Source organism: Diceros bicornis, chromosome 5, assembly GCF_020826845.1.
Source record: "Diceros bicornis minor isolate mBicDic1 chromosome 5, mDicBic1.mat.cur, whole genome shotgun sequence".
Classification (NCBI taxonomy): Eukaryota; Metazoa; Chordata; class Mammalia; order Perissodactyla; family Rhinocerotidae; genus Diceros; species Diceros bicornis.
Window position 1 is genome coordinate 24,309,925 of NC_080744.1, and position 18,418 is coordinate 24,328,342.

The window sequence follows — 18,418 nt, forward strand, 5'->3', positions numbered from 1 at the left end:
AATCTCCTGTGTCCCAAACCCGGGGGCCCCCAGCCACTTGGAGCCTACACCTGCGGGCTGCCAGCAGATGGCGCTCTGGTCCTGTGCTCACCACTGCAAAAACTGTGGGGGCCTGCCCCCCTCCCCCACCAGTAATGAAAGCCCAATAAAGCCTGAGGGGGGAAAGCCATATTTGAGTATATTTGAGGTAGAAAACGTATACGAATAACAGCAAGGCAAGAGCCTTCTTACACAGGAAGTATGTCTCTTCCCTTGTGCCTCAGAAGCCTGTTTCAACAAAGGAGGGTTTTCTTTCTACCCCTCTCCAGGTTAGGGAGCAAATTTGCCCCTAAACTTCCACAGGAGGCACTCTACCCTCTGGGCCACAGCAGGGCACAGTGGCAAAATCAAACCAGAATTTCCAGATTTCTAACAGGGATTCCCACCCATTTCCCCAACCTGCTGCTGTTCCCCACCCACCAAGGCGGGAAATCCCTGCTGCCTTCCCTCATCTCTAACTCAGCTGTAAGGCGGTTTAGGAGCCGCTGGCAGAATCAATGGCATCGACCAAGGGGGGAGGGGGTGGCAAGGGATTTTCCTGTGCTTAACTACTGATCACGGCTAAGTGGAAATCCTATAAACACGAGCGGAAATCAATGGAGACTGCTTAGCGGCCAGGGGAGAGGGGCGGCCCACAGATTGCATCTGACGGATGAGGGAGAGGAGGCAGCCGGGGAGGGCTCGAGGAAGGAGAGCCGAGGGTAGGGTGAAGAACAGGCAGAGCTGGAGAGAGGAGTCACTGTGGGAAGGGAAGCGGGGGAAGAGGCACAGCCCAGGAGTGAACCTGTTGGGCCCAGAGCTCTCTTCCCCGTGGAGGCAGTGACACCCTAGCCCAGGCTACTGTCAGGATCTTTAGTCCCCTGTGGCTTCTCTCTGAAGCTATTCGCTTTGAGCAGGCGCTGATAGTCCTGAGGCCGGAAGCGCTGTAGGTACACGATCAGCTTGGCAGGTGCCGACTCCTGTGCTGGCACACCTGCAGGCAAGAGGAGAATGAGAAGCAGTCAGAACTGCAATGCTGTGACTCTGCTCCCTGCCCACCCAGCCAGGACCCCAAAGTGGTTTCCAAGGCAGCACTGAGATCCTGAACGGCATCCACCCAGCTTCTGTAACCCACCTGGCCACTCCCTTCCTGGGCTGTGGAAGTGGGGCCTAAAAGGGCCATTTCAGGCAAGAGTGCAGCTGGGAAGCCAAGCATGAGCCTCTCCTCCAGCAAGGAGAAATGGTGAAGAGGCACTCAGGCACCATGAAGACAGAGGGTGCCTCAATATCAACTCATTTCAGTTATTGCTTCTGCCCCCAATCAAGATTAAAGTCCATTTAGGCAGGCCAGAACTCATTAGTTTGGTAATGAAGCACGTGCAGAGATGCACACAGAGAGAGAAACCTAGGGATGGAGAAAGAGGAGAGAAGCAGCTACAGCCATGGGGTGAGATTCACACAGAATTCCAGCCTCTCTGTGGCATGGAGCCACGACAAGCCAGTGTCTTATTGTTTGTGCCTGGCAGCACGCTGAGCATATAGCTGGGAACTCAGTGTACGTTTGCTGAGGAGGCGAGAGCAGCATTCCAGGGCTGCAAGGACCCAGGGGATGCACAACCCCATACCTGTGTGGATGAACTGTCTGCAAGGGAGCTAAGCCTGGAAACAGAAAAATCTGCCAACGTTTGCTCCACTGTGTCACATAAATACAATGTTCTTGCCTTCTACTCAAAGCTACCAGGACAAATTAAATGAGGATCTAGGTAGTTGTAAAAATGAGAGGATACGAGTTGGGGGAAAGCAGGATGGATTGAAGGACTGAAGCAGAGAACTGACAAATGGAACTGAAGGGAACTTGGAGTGGCTAGAGGTATGCAACTAAGTGAGACAGAATGACTGGGATAGAGACACATGGAAGGATTAAATCCAGGTTAGACAGCTACTGTAAAAGAGGGAACCAGATTTGACAGAGCCCTAAGCAAACTAGGTCCTCTAGAAAACTGCTAATGACTCCAGTTACAGAAATAAACCTGAGACCCTCCCCCACTAATTGACCCAGTAGGTCCATCCAGAAGAGGAAGGTGGAAAGCAGGGACAGCACAGAAGGTCCTGGCTCCCTCACCAAGCATGCTGCTGAGACTGTGGATCTTCTCTAGGGCAGCTGTGACTTCAGCTTCCTCGTGCACCAGGGCCTCTACCTCACCCACAGCGTAGCCAAAGTCGGCTGTATCCAGGTCCACCCGGAGCGGCGGCTCTTCTTCATCAGCTCCAGATAGCACCAGCTTCCAGGCACTACGCTTAGTCACAAAACTAGCTACTTCCTGCAGCCCCAGTGGGCCCAGCACAGCAGCCACACCTCCAGCCCCCAGGACCTCTGCCCCCAGCACCTCAGAGAGCTGGGCCACAATTGCAGGCTCAGCCGTGAGTTCCACATACTTAGTGTGGGGTCCTGAGACATCTGCTGCTCCAGGACACTTGAGCTCCCATCCACTACCCTCCCGTTGTCGCAGCCAGTGGTCAGCCTGCATGAGGCTCAGTTCCCGGGTGTCATAGTAGCTGTCTCGGAAGGTGACCCGGTGCTCCAGGGTGCCCCCCAACTCCTGCAGCCGCTCCTCTGTGCCAGGCCCGGGAATGAACTTTCGCTCTACCTCAATCAAGCCCTGGGCCATGCTACCTGCAATCAGTCAATTAACAAACATTTGCTGAGCTCCCAAGGGTGTTCAGCCTTGCAGGGCGACAGCTCAGCAGAGACCCCCCTGGAGGAACTTACGAGGCACACACATTGTCACAGAGCTCTCTGTTGGGGCTACAGCCCTTTCTCCCTGCCTCGTTGATGGATGGCCCCGTCTGTGATGTTTGAAGGCTCTGCTACAGTGACAGGTCTCCAATTAAATCCCTTCCACTGCTGACAATGTCCTCAATCCAAAGGGCTCCTTATCAAGCAGGCCGTGGAGCGGGTGTCCTCCTTTCAGTGCTCCTCCTCCACACCTTGCTACCCCGGAGGAGGCCGGTGGCTCACTACCCGAGGTGACCCCGCCCTTCCCCGCCACAGCACGGGCCAGTGGAGCCTCGGGTCTCACCTCAAAGCCCGAGGGTCTCCCTCTCGCGGGACCTGGAGAATGGGGGAAGGGAGCCCACGCCACGCCCGCAAGGAATGCCGGGAGCAGTCGTTGGCCCCAACCTCGGCCCGGCTACCTGCGCACCCGGCCGGTCCCAGCACGAGCCGCCATATTAGGGCCGATGTGGCGGTGCCCAGGACAGGCCGAGACCCAGGAGGCCTGCTAGGCTATAGGGGCCGCGACCTCCGCGGTAGGCCGGGAGCGAGGCCGTCTCCCTACGCTGTTCTTCTCAACTCCGACCCCTCCCGACTCCTGGGGGTCGGCCCGGGTCTCAGGCCTCAGGTTGAGCCCGGCACCCTGGGGCCCGGGTGCATGATGGGAGATGTAGTTCCAAAGGGAGAATTTGCTTTCTCTCCCCACTTGTCGCTATGGTGACAGGAAAGCTGCGATTAGTTCCTGCTTTCCTTTTTTAGTTGAGGGGGGCAGCGGGGACAGTCGGGTGGAAGAAGCTAAGGCCCATCTCTATCTCCAGCCCCCTCATTCCGTAGGCAGGTGGGCCTGGAATATAAGCCACTCACTCAGACACTGTCCAGCAGGTATTTATTGACTACTGTGGTGGCCCACTAAGGGCAGGCCGGTGGCAATGGGCTGAAAAACAGGATAACTTAAGACGAGTTTAGCTACTCTGGAGTTTTAGCCGGGATAATACATTCTGGCATAAAAGTCCAGGATAGGGGTGGGTGGGAAACTTTTTGTCGGAGTTCGAGGAAGTGATATTTTGCATGGAACTAAGGACATGATAGGATTTCAGCAGCTGGAAACCCAGATGGAGGCAAACAGCATGAGCAAAAGCCCAGAAGCTAGAGAGCACCTGGCCAGTGTGTAAGCAGAAGGAGATGAAGCTAGAAATACAGTTGAGGAGCAGGTTGGAAAAGGCCTTGAGTGCCAGAGGGAGGAATTTGTTACTGAGTTTCCAGTGGCCCCTGAGCAGGCTTCGTCTGCAGTAGGAGAAATATTCGTGTTCATTTAGAATACAGGAAGACATGGGGGTGGCCGTTTGACTGCTCTGGGAGACAAAATAGAGAAAGCTGCTTCTCCTTACTCCCTCTGAGGACTGCGGTTATCTGGAGACGTCAACAGTATGTCTGACCCTCCGGATGAGGTAGCTTGCTGAGGAGAAATGACTCATGTCAGCTCCTGGGTCCCCTTCTATGATGGGTGAGAAGGGCCAGGTTCTCAACACCTGCCCTCTCCCCAGTATGTTTCTGGAAACACGTGACCCCGGGGAAGTACGGTGGGAGGACACTGGCTTACAGACAAGGCATCTTGAACTTGGGATGTCTTGGATGCATCTCTCCCCCCAACCCCCTGACGAATAGGCACAGAGTGGACGGCACCCCGCCCCCTAACTCCTCTGGTCTGCTTTTCATCCATCCTTTGCTTTTCAGCTTTGTTCCCTGGGGGAAGAAGACTAATCTCTTCCCTGAGTTATTGGGTCCCACCCAGTGGGGCAGAGGCAGCAGCTTGACGGAAAGGAAAGATCAGACTGGGTTGACAGACAGACCTGAGTTGACTCCCAGCTTCACTTTCTAGGTGTTTGGCTTTGGGCAGGCTGCTCTGCCTCCCTAAGCCTGTTTTCTCATTGGTAATATGTGGGCTGCTTCACACAGGTATGTGTGAGGATTCACTGACAAACTGTCACATGATAGAAATTCAAAATGTTAGTTTCTTTCCCTTTCCCGAGTACTCCAGAGTTTTGTTTTGTTTTGTTTGGTAGGCTATAGCAGCTAGTGTGGGCTCTGGAGGCAGACCATTGAGGTTTGAATCCTGGCACTGTCACTTGTTGGCTGTGTGTCCTTGCGTCAGTTAATTAACTCGTTTGTGCCCTGGTTTCCGCAACTGTAAACTGGGACTGCTTGTGAGGATGAAATAATATATATAAAAGTGCTTGAAACTGTCCCTGTGCAGGCAATAAAATTTTTTTTTTTTTTGTGATGAAGATCAGCCCTGTGCTAACATCTGCCAATCCTCCTCTTTTTTCGCTGAGGAAGACTGGTCCCGGGCTAACCTCTGTGCCCATCTTCCTCCACTTTATATGGGATGCTGCCACAGCACGGCTTGCCAAGCGGTGCGTCGGTGCGCGCCTGGGATCCGAGCTGGTGAACCCCGGGCCGCTGCAGCGGAGCGCGCGCACTTAACCGCTTGTGCCACCGGGCCAGCCCCATCAATAAATCTTAGCAATTATTGTCATTAGAATATAGGAGAGTTTATGAGCTGATAAACTGAAGATGAGGACAAGGAGCCAGAACCTCCCCTCCCCCTACCCAACTCTGGGAACTATGTGACTGCTTGGAAGAGACAGAAGCTCTCAGAGACTTCTGAATAACTGCTGTGGAAGAGAAGGTTCTAGTACCCAACTGGAAGGGATGGGGACTAATAAGGCGGGAAGAAGCAGGTGAAAAAAGAGACAGAGGCCTTGGGCGGTTCTGGGAAGCTGGGAGAAGCCAGGGCTTGCTCTAGAGCTGATTTAAAACAAAACAGCAAAACACATATATGGTTTCTGTAAACAGAAGGAAGAGAAGAAGATGGGAAAGAGCTTAAAGGAGCTTGTCCTCTTTGCAGGCACCAGCTTGGACCTGGCGCCAGAGTCGCGCGGGTAGCCGGCCCGCCCACGGTCCAGCGAGGCGCGCAGACACGGCGCTCGCGGGAGGGTGGGGGCGGAGGGACTACAACTCCCGGCATCCGCCGCGGCGGGCGGGCCGCTGCACCTGCTCAGTGGGGCCGCCCCGGGCGCCTGGGTATTGATTATTCCATTGTGTGGGACGCCTCGGCTCCAGCCAGTGAATGAGGCGGAGGAGTGAGGGCAAGGAGGAGGAGGAGGAGGGCGAGGAGGTGGAGGAGGAGGCAGGGAGCGAGCGAGTGCCCAGGGTGAATCAATGGAAACCCCCTCACGAAGCCGGGAAAACACTTCAGCCGCAGCCAAATAGCATTGATTATTTTCCTTCACTTCCCTCACCGCCGTGAATTTATTTATTTATTTTTTCCATCTCCGTCCCCGACGCCCCGGAGTGAGCGCTGGAGGGAGGGAGGAGGAGGGGAAAAAAAAGGAATCAACACATCGGAGAAGTCCCTTCCAAGAGCCGCCCCCTCCCCTCCCCGCCTCGCGCTGCTCGGCGGCCGCGGTTCGACTCCCGTCCCTGCTTCCAGCTGAGGTGTAAGTGCATCGATTTCCGATGCTGCTGGGTTGGTTTTTTTTTTCTCCTCTCCCTCTCTCTCTTCTTCCCTTCCTTGCTCTTTGGAAGCTTGAGACGGAGGGGAGAGGAGGCGGTCGGAGACTGCCGCTGGAGGGCACGGAGAGGGACAGGAAGGGGCTGGGGGAGGGGACACGGACCGACGGACAGACAGACCCGGAGCCTGAGACGAAGGAGGGGTAGGGGTGTGGGAGGGAGAGGGCGTGCGAGCGAGGATGGGGGAAGACAGAGGTGCGGGGGTGGAGGAAGAGACGGGGAAGGGAAAGGCATCGAGGCTGGACCAGGAGCCAGCCGGACAGGCGGAGGGTAACGAGAGCCTAGCTGGACCGCGCCGAGCTGTGCGGGGAGCGGGGGTCCCGGAGGGAAAGGGAGGCCGGGTGAGTGCGGGGGCTCGGAGCTGTCAGCCCGGAGGGGGCCTGGGTCTCGGCGACCCCCCGCCGGCCGCGGGATGGGAGAGGAACCGCGGCAGGCGAGCGGGCTGATGGATGGGGTAGCGCGCTGGGGGTGGGGGTGGTTGGGAGGGAATGTGGATACCCTTAATCTTCGATCTTCGTTTTTGCCTTAAGTTGAGCTTGTTTGTTTTTTTTTTTTTTTTTTTTGGAAAGGTGCGAGTAGGTGAGGGGAGGCCACTGCTCCATGCAAGGTGAAGTGTCTCTCCTGGCCCCCAACTCTCCATCTGCTCTGTGTGCCCCTCTCTCTGAGTAGCCCTATCATTTCTGAGCACTCGACCACGCGTCTCGCCGCGCCTGTAGCCCCGCTGATCTCTGACCATGTGTCCCCTGCCTCTTAATTTTGCCATTCTTCACCTCGTTCATTCTCCCCACCCATCCATCTCCGGGTCTCTGTGTCACTGTCTCCACATGCGACTCTTCCTGTCCGAGTGATCCTCTCCCTGTATGTCCCTGTCATTATCTGTCATGCCTTGGCTGCCTGACTAGGACTCCATGCCCTCTCCTTCAGGGTCTGTATGGATATCTCTGGCCTTTTCAGCTACTTTGGAGTTTGCTTATCAGTCATGATTGTGGTAGTCACTGGTCAGGAGCCTGGAAGAATCCAGGGATGGAGCAGATGTGTCTCCCCCCGAGGACTCCACTGCCCTTTCATCACGGCCAGGACAGACTCCTCGTCCACCTTCACCTGGGAAGCTTTGGAACTTCCTAGCACTGTGCACTGTCCCCTTTGCCATGTGCCTGTCTCCCCCATCAGGACCTTACCTCTGGTCTCCTGTGTTATCTGCCTCTCTAGGAGCTTCCCACCACAAACCTCTTCCTTGCTGACTGGATCTTCCTCCTTTCCCTCACTTTACCATTGTATATTTTTTCGTTTCCCCATTTTGCTTCTCCCCTTTTTTTTCCATCCCTCTCTCCCATCATCTCCTTTGCCTATTCTCACCTTTGTTCCCATAATCTTCTCTCTTTCTACATTTTCTCCTTGGTCACCCTAAGTTCTGTTTATCCAGTATCCTCTCACTCAGTATTTTAACCCCAGCGCAGAAGGTACCGGAGAGGAAGGGGCTGGGAGAGGTGGGAAGGATGGTTTGTGAAGGCCCATAAACAGGCCAAGAAATCAATTTAATGGGCTTCCAGGGGCATATAACCCCTTCATCAGTCAGAGCCATTATGTCCGTTAACTGTCAACTTTGATTTTGCAAGGGGACATTCTCTAGGTCTCTGAGCTCCACCCTGCTTGGTTGTCCCTCATCCTTTAGTTCATTCTAAGTATCAGTGGCTTTTCACTTTCTAGTTTATCTTCTTCCTGGGCCCCTGCTATTATCATATTTGGATTCAGCATGATTCTTTACCAGGCAGCTTTCATTAGTGTGACAGAAGCTATCTATCTTACGCAAGGGGCCAGGTCCACTCAGCCTAAAGAATGGGAAAGGTGGATAAAGAGTCTGGAGAGTTTACCTTGTTTTAAGGCCATCATTGTTTTTCCAGACCTCAGGGGCTTGGAAGGGTTAAAGGAGGAGCTAGATAGGGGCAGAAAATGGAAGATTTCAGAGGTGAACAGAGTTACAGAAAGAAAGGAGAGGCCAGGTGCAATAAATGCATGGGGTAGAGAAATGCATGACGTGAGCAACGTGCAAAGGAAGGGAGGAAAATCCATGTGGAATGAGGGGCAGGGGAGGAACCAAGGGTGATTAATGAAAAATTGGGAGAATGAAATGAAACACGAGTTAATAGCGATACAAAAGGAAAGAGAGCTTATAGAATATTCCTAAAGAGGAGGTCAACAGAAAAAGCAATATGAAATGAATACAATGGTAAAGTGGGGGAAGGGAGGAATTGAAGACTAAGATGGAGAGGACAGAGTGTGGTACAAAGCAGGTAAATGGAAGGCACACGGAGGAGTGCTGGAGCAGATCAGAGCCGCACAGAGCTTGGTGGGGGGAGAGAGGAGAGAACGGGTATCAAAGGAAACAAATGCCTCTGGTGTGAGAAGGACACAGCGTGACAGATGCAAAGAGAGCGCCGCAGGAGGGGCGATTTGGAAAAAAGGCATAGCAGAAATACCACTGGGCGAAGCCCCAAAAGAGAGAGATGCCAAAGGAGAGGGAGAGCACAGAGATATCTGGTGGAGAGAGAGGGAGAGAAGCTCACAAGCATTCATTCCATTGGCCACATCACTCTCTACCCTGCCAAAGGCCTTTGCATTTCATTCCCAAGCCAGAGGGACATGAGCAAAGAGATGAAAAAAGTAGAATTCCCATTTACTTTAGCTGTCAGGAACTTGAATCTTTCTAACCCCCTGAGAACCAAAAACCTCAAGCCTCTGATGTCATAAATTGCTGGTGTTGCCTTGGCAACCTGACAGGGTTCCTCCCTCCATGATGTCAGAGCAGCTGGTGTTACCTTGAGACCAGAGAGGAACAACTTGCTGCCTTGCTGGGGAGCTGTGAATATATGGGGCCAGTGCCTGGGTCAAATCTGTAGGATTCCTGGGTCTGGGAGCCTGACCTTGCCTCCCTGGAGCTGTTCTTAGCTCAGAGTGAGGTCTTGTTTGTGAGTGCCTGAGGATCACTAGGGCCTGCAGGAGCAAGAGGAAGGGACCTGGGGAGCCGGGGGCATTGAGGACAGGATGGTAGGACTGAAAGGCAGGCAAAGAAGGAAGAGAACTGGAAATGGCAGTTACAGAATGTGAAAGAAGGGCTTTGTGAACAGGGAGGAGAGTTATCAAAAATATAAAATGAACCTGGCTTTGGGTTTAGGAATGGAGACTGAAGCTGAGAATGCAGGAGAGGGGATCAGAGCTGTGTGTGAGTGTCAAGTGATAAAGAAAAGAGAAGGCATGAAATGCCAGTGCCAGAGGGCACTGCAGAATTTGGCTGTAGAGGAAGGGGGATGAAAGGGACTCTGAGTCGGAGAGAGGAAGCTGTCAGGTGAGAGACCCAGGGTTAGTCATGATGGCCATATGAGCAGGGGCTGCGTCCCTCTAGCTTCTGATTGTTTCCCAGCACGGAGCACGGTGTCTGTCACACGGAAGATGCTTAGTAAATATCTATGGATCACATGTTGAGTTAATAGGGAGAGGCTGAGGAAAAGAGTTGCCCACCTTCCTCTCACGCCAGCCCTCAGCCCTAAGTCTGCATAAATGAGCAAGCTGGGAAATCAGAAACTGGGGCAAAGGGCTGGAGGGGCGTTAATTGAGCACCTGCAAGATCTGAGGGGAGGAGGAGAGACTGGGTTGGGGCACACTTGGAGGTAGCCAGGGCTGACTCTAGGGGCTGATCTGGGGAGTCTTTGTAGAGATAATGGGAGGAAAACATGAATGAACAGTCTTAGGAGCCCAAGAGGAAGATGTGGAGGAGGGTAAAGAAAGGAGGCGGTTTCCAGAAAAGGTTGCGAGTTGTTTCCAAAGACAGAATCGGCAGATTTGAATTGGAAGTAGCATCCCCACCTCACCCCATTCCCAATCATGAAACCACAGTCGAATCAGTCATACCCATATATATACACACAGATAAAGAGTTGACAAATCAATACCAGGCCCATCCTAAACACTCTGTCCCCGTCCAGGCAATTACAAGGAGGTCAGCGCTGGCCACGTGGGCCAAAGGCAGGAGGCACAGACCTGGATGTAAGGAACCGTGTGAGGGATGGCCTTGATGTCTGACTGCCTGTTGTTGAGTGAGTCCAGAGGTATCTAGGAGAAGAGGGGGAGGCAAGAGACGCAGAGCTCACCACAAGTGAAATCTGCAGAGAGAGAGGTCTAAATACACAGAAGCCATAGAGAAGAAAGATGCACCCAGAATGGGTTGAGGACTCTGGGAAAGATCTGCAAGAGAGTGAGGGAGCTGGGAGCCCTGGGGGAGAGTCTGGCTATAATAAGAAAGGCCAGGGCCGCCAGAGAAGGGGCTGGGGGTGGGGGGCCTGCAGGGAGGACAGTGGCGGCTGGATGCACTGTCAGCCGCCGCCACGGACTTGGGCAGCTCATATTTTGCAGCAAGCGACAGGCTGTCGACACGGCGGTCCTTTACCTCACCGTTAGAAACTCATTTCATTGATTTTTCCATCTTTCTTCTCTGGCTTCTCAGTCATCCCCCCACTCACTTTCCCAGAGCCCCTTGCCTCTCTAGGGAAAGCCCCAGGGGACCGCCTGCCCACCCTCCTCCACCCCAGGTGGAGATGAGAGAGGGGTGAAAGATTTAGAGGTGCACCCTGAGGTAATCCCACTGGCTCTCAGTGTCCCCCTCATGTAGGAACTAGTCCAGAGACCAGGGCCTCTGTGTACAGTTGTTCAGAGTGCCCAATTAAGGGGTGACAGGGCTGAGATCCACCTGCTTTCCTGTCACCAAGCTGTACCACTGGTGTGTGGGCTGCATACACCTGGAGGAAGACATCTTTTTTCAATTCCTCCCGAGACAGCTCAGCAACCCTCAAAGAATTTGTTTTCAAAGTCAAGTGAGAGAACAGGAGCCGCCTCTATTTGGGCAGGAATATGGGATTACATTCAAGCTGAGGTTCCAGCCTTGGAATCAACAGCAGGGCCATCCGCCAGAAAGGGGCTTGTGCAGTTAGGAGGAGCTAAGTAGCAAGAGCCCTGTGCAGAGAGAAGGGTGTACGTATGCAGTGTCTGGTCCTGGGTAGCATGTTGACATGAAGTCGACAGGATGGGCGTGGGTCAGAAATTTTTACCTCATGTGTGGACATTTCCCTAGTGCCCCAGTCACAGCCAACTACTCTCAACCTCTCCCTCTGGGACTGGGATTAGGCAAAAGGTCAAGAGTCAATTGCCAGTCATTTGGCTTCTCAGTGAAAGAGGGCAGAGAGTGGGACGGGAGTGTTAGATTGTGTTTCCCTGAGGAACCAATGGCGTAAACGCCATTTCCATCCTCAAATATTTCATTCTTTGTTTTGTCTGTGACCGGCCCCCACCTCGGTCTCAAGCCCAAGGCCTCTGGCTCTGTCCTCCTTTTCCTTTGGTCTGGGGGAGGCTGTTGCTCTGGGGCCCTGTGTGTCTGAGTTGCATTCTGCTGCTTCCCTTGACTCCGGCCTGTCGCCTCCATTGCAGTTGACTTCCTTTCTCTCCAGCCATGTCCACCTTCTGCATCACTGGCCTGCTGGGCCACCGACACCTACTTTCCCTCCTCTCCAGCTTCTTCAGGCTATGTGGTTTCCAAAACCTAGAGCTAAATCCTGGTGCTTTAGGGAAATGAGTGCGCTGGACGTTAGGAAGAGAGAAGACCAGGGAAGGCCAAGAAAGAGGTTCAGGATGGATGGGGCAGGGAGGAGAGGGAGAAGGGGAACAGGCTGAGTATGACAGAGAGAGAGTCAAAGGTAGAAACCATGTGACTTCCAGCCGGGAGAGAGCCGGAGAGAAGGCCACAATGGGGCGGCAGGCTGCGAGGGCCGAGAGAAATGGAAGAACCCCGGGCGCCTGCCCCCCTGCGGGGAAATGAAGGCAGTGAGGAGGAGGGAGGGAGAGTGGCTGCGGGAGAGGCTGAAAGCGGCACCGGCAGGCCGCCACTCAGCCGCCCGGTCAGTCCTGAGTTCAAGCCGCGCTGGCTTTGACCCTTGTGGGAGGAACTGAAGTGGCAAATTAACGACGATAATGAAGTCACTGCTCCTTGTTTGTCTTTGCTGGTTTCCCCTTGAGATTTGTCCTTTGGCCAGACGGGGCAACGTGGGGAAGGGGAGGGACAGCCGCAGTGAAGGGCGGGGGAGGGGCGGGGGGGCAGAGCCGGGGAAGTGGGGATGTGGAGGACAGACAGACCTGAGGACGGAAGCGGGAGGCTGAGTGGAGGGACGAGGAGCCCGGGAAGAGGCGAGAGGAGGGACACGCGGGAAGAGAGCGGAGTGGAAAGACAGGAAGGGAAAAGAACAATGGGGACAGGAGAGGGAAGCCTGGAAGGAGGAGCAGAAGCCCAGGAGGGAGAAGGAGAGGTGGCATGGGGAAATGGTGAGCCGGAGGGGAAGAATGTGGCCGGGGCTGTGAGAGCTGCAGCTGGCGGGCCCATGGGCGGGGCCCCACCTCCATCTCTAATGGCTGTGAAATGAGGTTAGCTCCATTAGAGGCGGCGAGAGTGTAACGAGATCACACTCATTAGGGCTGGGCCATCCCAGTAATTACCACCACCCCAAACACTCCCGCGCCGGCCAAGCACAGACAGGCACGAGGCATCACACCCACCAGGGACCCCCCGCCGCCGAACAGGCAGCCCAGGGCCCACGCGGAGATAACCCAGGGCCTAGGGAGGCCAGGCACCTTCACTAACCCCTGAGAGGTGCGGGGACAGGGCTACACCCAGGCAGGCCCCGGGTGTAATGCAGTAACATACACCCCAAGTTAGGAAATAAGGCACGTGGATGAATAACTATCTTTTCCATTTATTGATCACATACAAAGTGCAGGTCTCAATAATAATCTCAATGGACACAACTCCATGAGGAACTCTTCCCCATTCTTTTTGTTTTGTTTTGTTAATTTTTATTTTATTTATTTTTTTCCCCCAAAGCCCCAGTAGATAGTTGTATGTCATAGCTGCACATCCTTCTACTTGCTGTACATGGGACGCGGCCTCAGCATGGCCGGAGAAGCGGTGCGTCGGTGCGCGCCCGGGATCTGAACCCTGGGCGCCAGCAGCGGAGCACAGGCACTTAACCGCTAAGCTATGGGGCCGGCCCCCCAATTCTCTCTCTATATATATGAAGAAACAGGCACTAAGCAACCCACCCGAGGTTATTTACATAATAAGAAATAGAACTAGAGTTTGATTCCAGGTCTGTCTGACTCTAAAGTGTGAGTTTTTCTGTTTTTTTTTTTTGTGTGTGTGTGAGGAGATCAGCCCTGTGCTAACGTCTGCCAATCCTCCTCTTTTTTTTTTTTTTTTTGCCGAGGAAGACTGGCCCTGGGCTAACATCCGTGCCCATCTTCCTCCACATTATATGGCATGCCGCCACAGCATGGCTTGCCAAGCAGTGTGTCAGTGTGCGCCCGGGGTTCCGAACCAGTGAACCCCGGGCCGCCGCAGCAGAGCGCGCGCACTTAACCGCTTGCACCACTGGGCCGGCCCCCAAAAGTGTGAGTTTTTAAAAATACAATACTGCTTGTATGATGAAGTTCGTATGCTATTATGGATACACGTGTGTAGACTTTCAAATTTAAGAGACATCACAAATGAGTACACATATCAGTCAAATAACTCAAACTTTCATATCTATCTCCACCCACCCCCACCCCCAAACACACACACACACACACACACACACAGAATGGCCAGGGCCCCTGCATAGTCTGCCGTGTGAATGGCGCCCCTTGGAGTTGCACAAAGCAGTGGTCCCGTTCTGGCCCATAAGAAATGAACTGGGAGACAGCCATCTAACACCTTCAAGCTCAATGAGGAGCATGACAGCACATATGCTCAAGGCAACACGCAAAGAGCAGAATAACACACTTAAAGACCTCATTCTAAATGCATACCAGTCAGAGTTCAGAAGCTTACAAATTAACCCAAGAGAAGAGCGCTGGGGTCAGGCTACCTGAGTCCAATCTTGACTCTACTTCTTTTCAAGTGTGAGACCCTAAAAATTACTTAACCCATCTAAGTCTGTCTCCACATTTGTAAAATGAGAATGAATAGCTGTATCTATTTCATCAGATTGTAGTGGAGGATTAAGTGATGTGATGCTTGCAGAGGGCTCAGCAGTGCCTAGCACATGGTAAACATTCAAAGATGTTATTTTTATTATTATTATCAGTTGTTGCTGTGATTAGTATCTAAATGGAGTCATTACCATCACAAGGGTTCATCTAGAATCAAAGAACCAGAAGGATTTATTTATATAGACAGTCACTTACAGTGATATCCTTCCAAATAATTCTAGAAGAATTGCATGTTATTCCTTTCAAGCTCAGGAGATCAAAGGTCTTCTACAGAGGCCCCCCATGCCAGGATCAGATAGGATTCTGAATCTGCATTCAAGGGCAGACACAGAACACTCCCTGTCCTTTAAGTTCTCACATAGAAGGGTTCAGAGCTGGCTTCGTGTGGTTGTCTAAGCCTGACTCCCTCCCGTGCACTATAAGATCACACAACTCCACACTGCCATTCTAACACTTGTGGCGTCACTGAGGGAAATGCATGGGCAAGAGGCTCCTTTCCACTCGGGGACACCTGCCCCTCCAGCAGCAGACACCCCGCAGCACACCTCAACAAAGCCATGCAAATGTGGATGGATGTTCAACTCACTGGTTGTGGTTTTAGTCCATAGCTTCCCTTTTATCCCCATCTCCTCCCTACCCACCCCCATCTTCTTCCTCTCAGCCTCTCCTTTCTCCTCACCTCACCCAGTTCTCTCATGCCCACCTTAAGCATCTTGTAAGGTGTAAGACACAGCCTCCTGCTCCATCCTTCTCACTGGGGACAGGCCCCTTGCCCAATCTGATGCCAAAGCTGGGATGCCTCAATGTGATTCAGTATTTACATATGCAGATCAGGATCCAGCATCCCCTCCTCCACTTTCCTACCTCTCCCTCTCCCTCCCTCCTTCCTCTTCTTTCTTTACCCCCTATGACACTCCTTTTCCTGCCTATCTCATTCCCTGCCATTCTCATTTTCTCTCTTTTGGACAAAACTTACTTTGCACACAGTAAGCACGCCCTAAATATTTAGGGGGCTGGGGAGAGGTCTAGGAGAGCTATGTAGAATTAAAATGGAAGAATAGCGTGGACTGGCCCCGTGGCTTAGCAGTTAAGTGTGCGCGCTCTGCTACTGGCGGCCTGGGTTCGGATCCCAGGCACACACTGACACACCGCTTGTCCGGCCATGCTGAGGCGGTGTCCCACATACAGCAACTAGAAGGATGTGCAACTATGACATACAACTATCTACTGGGGCTTTGGGAAGAAAAAGGGAAAAAAAGGAGGAGGACTGGCAATAGATGTTAGCTCAGGGCCGGTCTCCCTCAGCAAAAAAAAAGAGGATTGGCATGGATGTTAGCTCAGGGCTGATCTTCTTCACAAAAAATAAAAAATGGAGGAATAGCAGTAGCTTTTTTGCTTTCTTTTTAAATATAGTAGGTAAGATTTAGAAACAGAGACAGTGATAGTTTTAAACACAGAAAGAGGCTATCATAGTTTTGCTCCAGGTATTAGCTGTTCTGTGTACAGGCCAAGTGTGAGCCTGGGCAAAGCTTCCAGTCTTTGCTCTGGGATAATGGGGTGTCTCTAGGCCCAGCAATCAAGAGGGCCAAGTGAGAAATGAACTCTGAGGCTGAGTAGACTAGATTTAAATCCTGCCTACCAAAGAATCTGCCCTCAGTTGAAAAGGACAGAGATTAGAGGATGAGTCCTGGTCGAGAAAAGGCAAGGCAGAAGGGAAGTTGTCAGGCTACCTGCAAACACCTTGCTCTGCTCTGTGGAAAGAGATAGCCAAGAGAGAAGGAAAAGAACCAACCTGATTGGACATGCAGTATATGTACTTTTCACATGTTACCTCATCCGGACTCCACAACAGCCTGGTAAGGAAGGTATCATTATTCCCATTTTCCCAGATAAGGAAACGGAGACTCTGTAAGGAACTTACCAAGGTTGCACAGCTGGTGAGTCGGGGAGCCAGGATCGAACCTGGGTCTGCATGAATCCAAAGCCCATGTTCTTTCACTGCCTTAAAAAATAAAGCTCATCTTAGTTAGAGTTTATTTGCTGTTTACACCAAACAATCCGCCTTATGCAAGGCACACACTCCATCCTTCCTGTTTCTCCCCTCCTCTCCATGGCTGCCTCCTCTTGAAAGCAACAGGTAGAGACAGAAAGGGGAGAAAGACAAGGGCAAAGTGAGTGTGAACAGAGCAGTGCCCTTGGCAAGAACTTTAGAGGGAGGGAAGAGAAAAGAAAAGGTCCAGAAAACTGGCTCTGAGTAAGAGAAAGAGGATAGATGGAACAATTGGAAAAGTGAAAGGCAAAGTGTTTGGAAGGCTCTGATCTGAAAATCAATGTATGCAAACTTTAAGGAGACGTGTTGGTGCCCTCAGGCAGACCTGGCTGGGAAAGGAGCCTTTGCCTTGTGGCTGGGTTTGAAGAAAGGAGGGGGGTTTTTGTTTTTTGTTTTAAGGAGGGGAGCCAGGAGAAGAAAACCAATCTGTTCCCGGTCAGGCCTGTCCCCTCCTTGGTGATGTTCCCTCCGTAACCACTAGGGAGCAGTGGTGTTTCTTTTCCTCTTCTGGTCGCCAGAGGTGGGAAGGGGGCCCTACCCAAGGGGAGTCCTGGCCTCCCCTTGGTGGGGGGCGGGGTCCCTCCTGAGGGAGCGCTCCTGGCCAGCTTTGCCTACAGCCCCATCGGCCAATCGAACCCACGCGTTGTCTCCTCCAGGCGCGGGGCAGTCTCTCCTTCCTTGGGCCTCGTTTCTTTGGTCTTTCCTTGCCCTGCCCCTTTGGCTCCTGTAATTCTCTGCTGGTTGTCTCCCTGTGCTCTCCCTGTCTCCGTGGTCACAGAGCCCGCCTTTCAGCTTTCCACAACTTCAAGTCCAAGCCTTTCCATCTGTCTCATATCATCTTTCTCAGTAGCTTTCTGAGTCCTACTGTCTTAGAGCCTCCTGGCTACATAGCTTCTTCCTGTTCTAAATACTGTGTATCTGCCCCCTGAACAGGGAGTGCATATCGAGAAGTCAGAATTCTTGTCCGGCTATTTACGGGGTGCCTTTCTTCTCACCACCCATGGAAGAATATTTACAGTTCAGCAATTATGTTTGCTTGTGGGGCAACAACTCCCTAGCTGAGCTTTGAAAGTAGCACTTCCGTCCTTCCCTTCCCATCCTGAGGATAACCAGAGGGCCAATCTGGAAGGAGGAAGAGGGCAATACAAAAAAAAATATATCTTCTGTTTCTCCATCGCTTTCTCTCCATCTTCCCTTTCTCCTCTCCTCACCCTTGTCAGGGAAGGAAGCATTACGGAGGGAGGATGGAGCAAAGGGACAGCAAGGGAGCGCTGGAGACTGAGGGCCATTTTGGAGCTGGAAGATTCATCTCCGGGGATGACGACACCCTCAGAACTCTCCACCCTCCCGTGGCTCCAGGCCTGCCTCCTGCCCTCCCCCTCGGTGGCAGCAGCCTTGTAATTTAAAGCTCTCTCTGTCGCCTCTAATGTGATCCTCTCGTTTTATTGACTCTCTCTGCCGTCTGTGGCACCCCTTCACATCAATCTTCACTCTAATCACCCCGCCGCCACTGCCTGCTGTCTCCCCTAACCCCTCTCCTCATGGGCCCCCAGCCCTTGCCTCTACCCGGGTCTTTCCTTTAGACTGTCCCTCCACCTCCACCTGATCCACCCCCTTCATCCTTCCCTCCACCAGAGGCAGGAATGCCAGAACCTTTGAGGAATCACCTTCTCCCTTTCCCCACTGCTAAGATGTGCCCCGAGGGAGAAGAGATGCCCTTTAGGACAGCCCGGAACTAAAGGAGGAATGGCCGAGGTCGGACAAGACTCCTGGCCTGGGGGTGCAGGTGGGGGATGGCTTAGGTGGGTCATCTGGTTCTGCATCATCTCTAGAAAGAGATGAAAATGGAGTTCAAGGTAGGGAGGGCAAAGAAAGGGACACAGATTCAGAGAGGGAAAGAAGGAAAGACTGAGGAGGAGGGAAATGGAAGGAGGAAA

At 52.8% G+C, this 18,418-nt stretch overlaps 2 protein-coding genes across 7 annotated transcripts in view; one reads left to right on the top strand and one right to left on the bottom strand.

Annotated features, from left to right (window-relative positions):
* Positions 1-11: 11 nt before the first annotated feature.
* Positions 12-16,445, bottom strand: THTPA (thiamine triphosphatase). Of its 5 annotated transcripts, none has more exons than XM_058540912.1 (4): positions 3,214-3,410; positions 2,789-2,886; positions 2,141-2,692; positions 12-1,012 (listed from the first exon to the last, which is right to left on the bottom strand). In XM_058540912.1, exons 1-4 carry the CDS (start codon positions 3,246-3,248, stop codon positions 867-869), a joined length of 831 nt encoding a protein of 276 aa, XP_058396895.1. In that variant the 5' UTR covers positions 3,249-3,410; the 3' UTR covers positions 12-866. The 5 variants fall into 5 exon arrangements, with proteins under 5 accessions (XP_058396895.1, XP_058396896.1, XP_058396899.1 ...); XM_058540913.1 differs by having other exon boundaries at positions 3,099-3,410; XM_058540916.1 differs by lacking the exons at positions 2,789-2,886; positions 3,214-3,410 and adding an exon at positions 16,353-16,445.
* Positions 5,996-18,418, top strand: part of ZFHX2 (zinc finger homeobox 2) — a 30,891-nt gene continuing 18,468 nt past the window's right edge. The window contains exons 1-2 of one of the 2 annotated variants that reach the window (XM_058540903.1): positions 5,996-6,291; positions 6,934-6,971. The gene's annotated coding sequence lies outside the window, so the exon portion shown is untranslated. The remainder of the gene's footprint in view (positions 6,292-6,933; positions 6,972-18,418) is intronic. The other variant, XM_058540902.1, reaches the window with a different exon arrangement.

Excerpts from the sequence above, each read along its gene's own strand:
- THTPA (XM_058540912.1), bottom strand. The coding sequence starts at position 3,248 with ATGGCGGCTCGTGCTGGGACCGGCCGGGTGCGCAG. Across the intron at positions 2,887-3,213 it reads GGGACCGGCCGGGTGCGCAG|CAGAGCCTTCAAACATCACA; the intron begins GTAGCCGGGCCG and ends CTGTCACTGTAG. Across the intron at positions 1,013-2,140 it reads CAGTCTCAGCAGCATGCTTG|GTGTGCCAGCACAGGAGTCG; the intron begins GTGAGGGAGCCA and ends TCTTGCCTGCAG.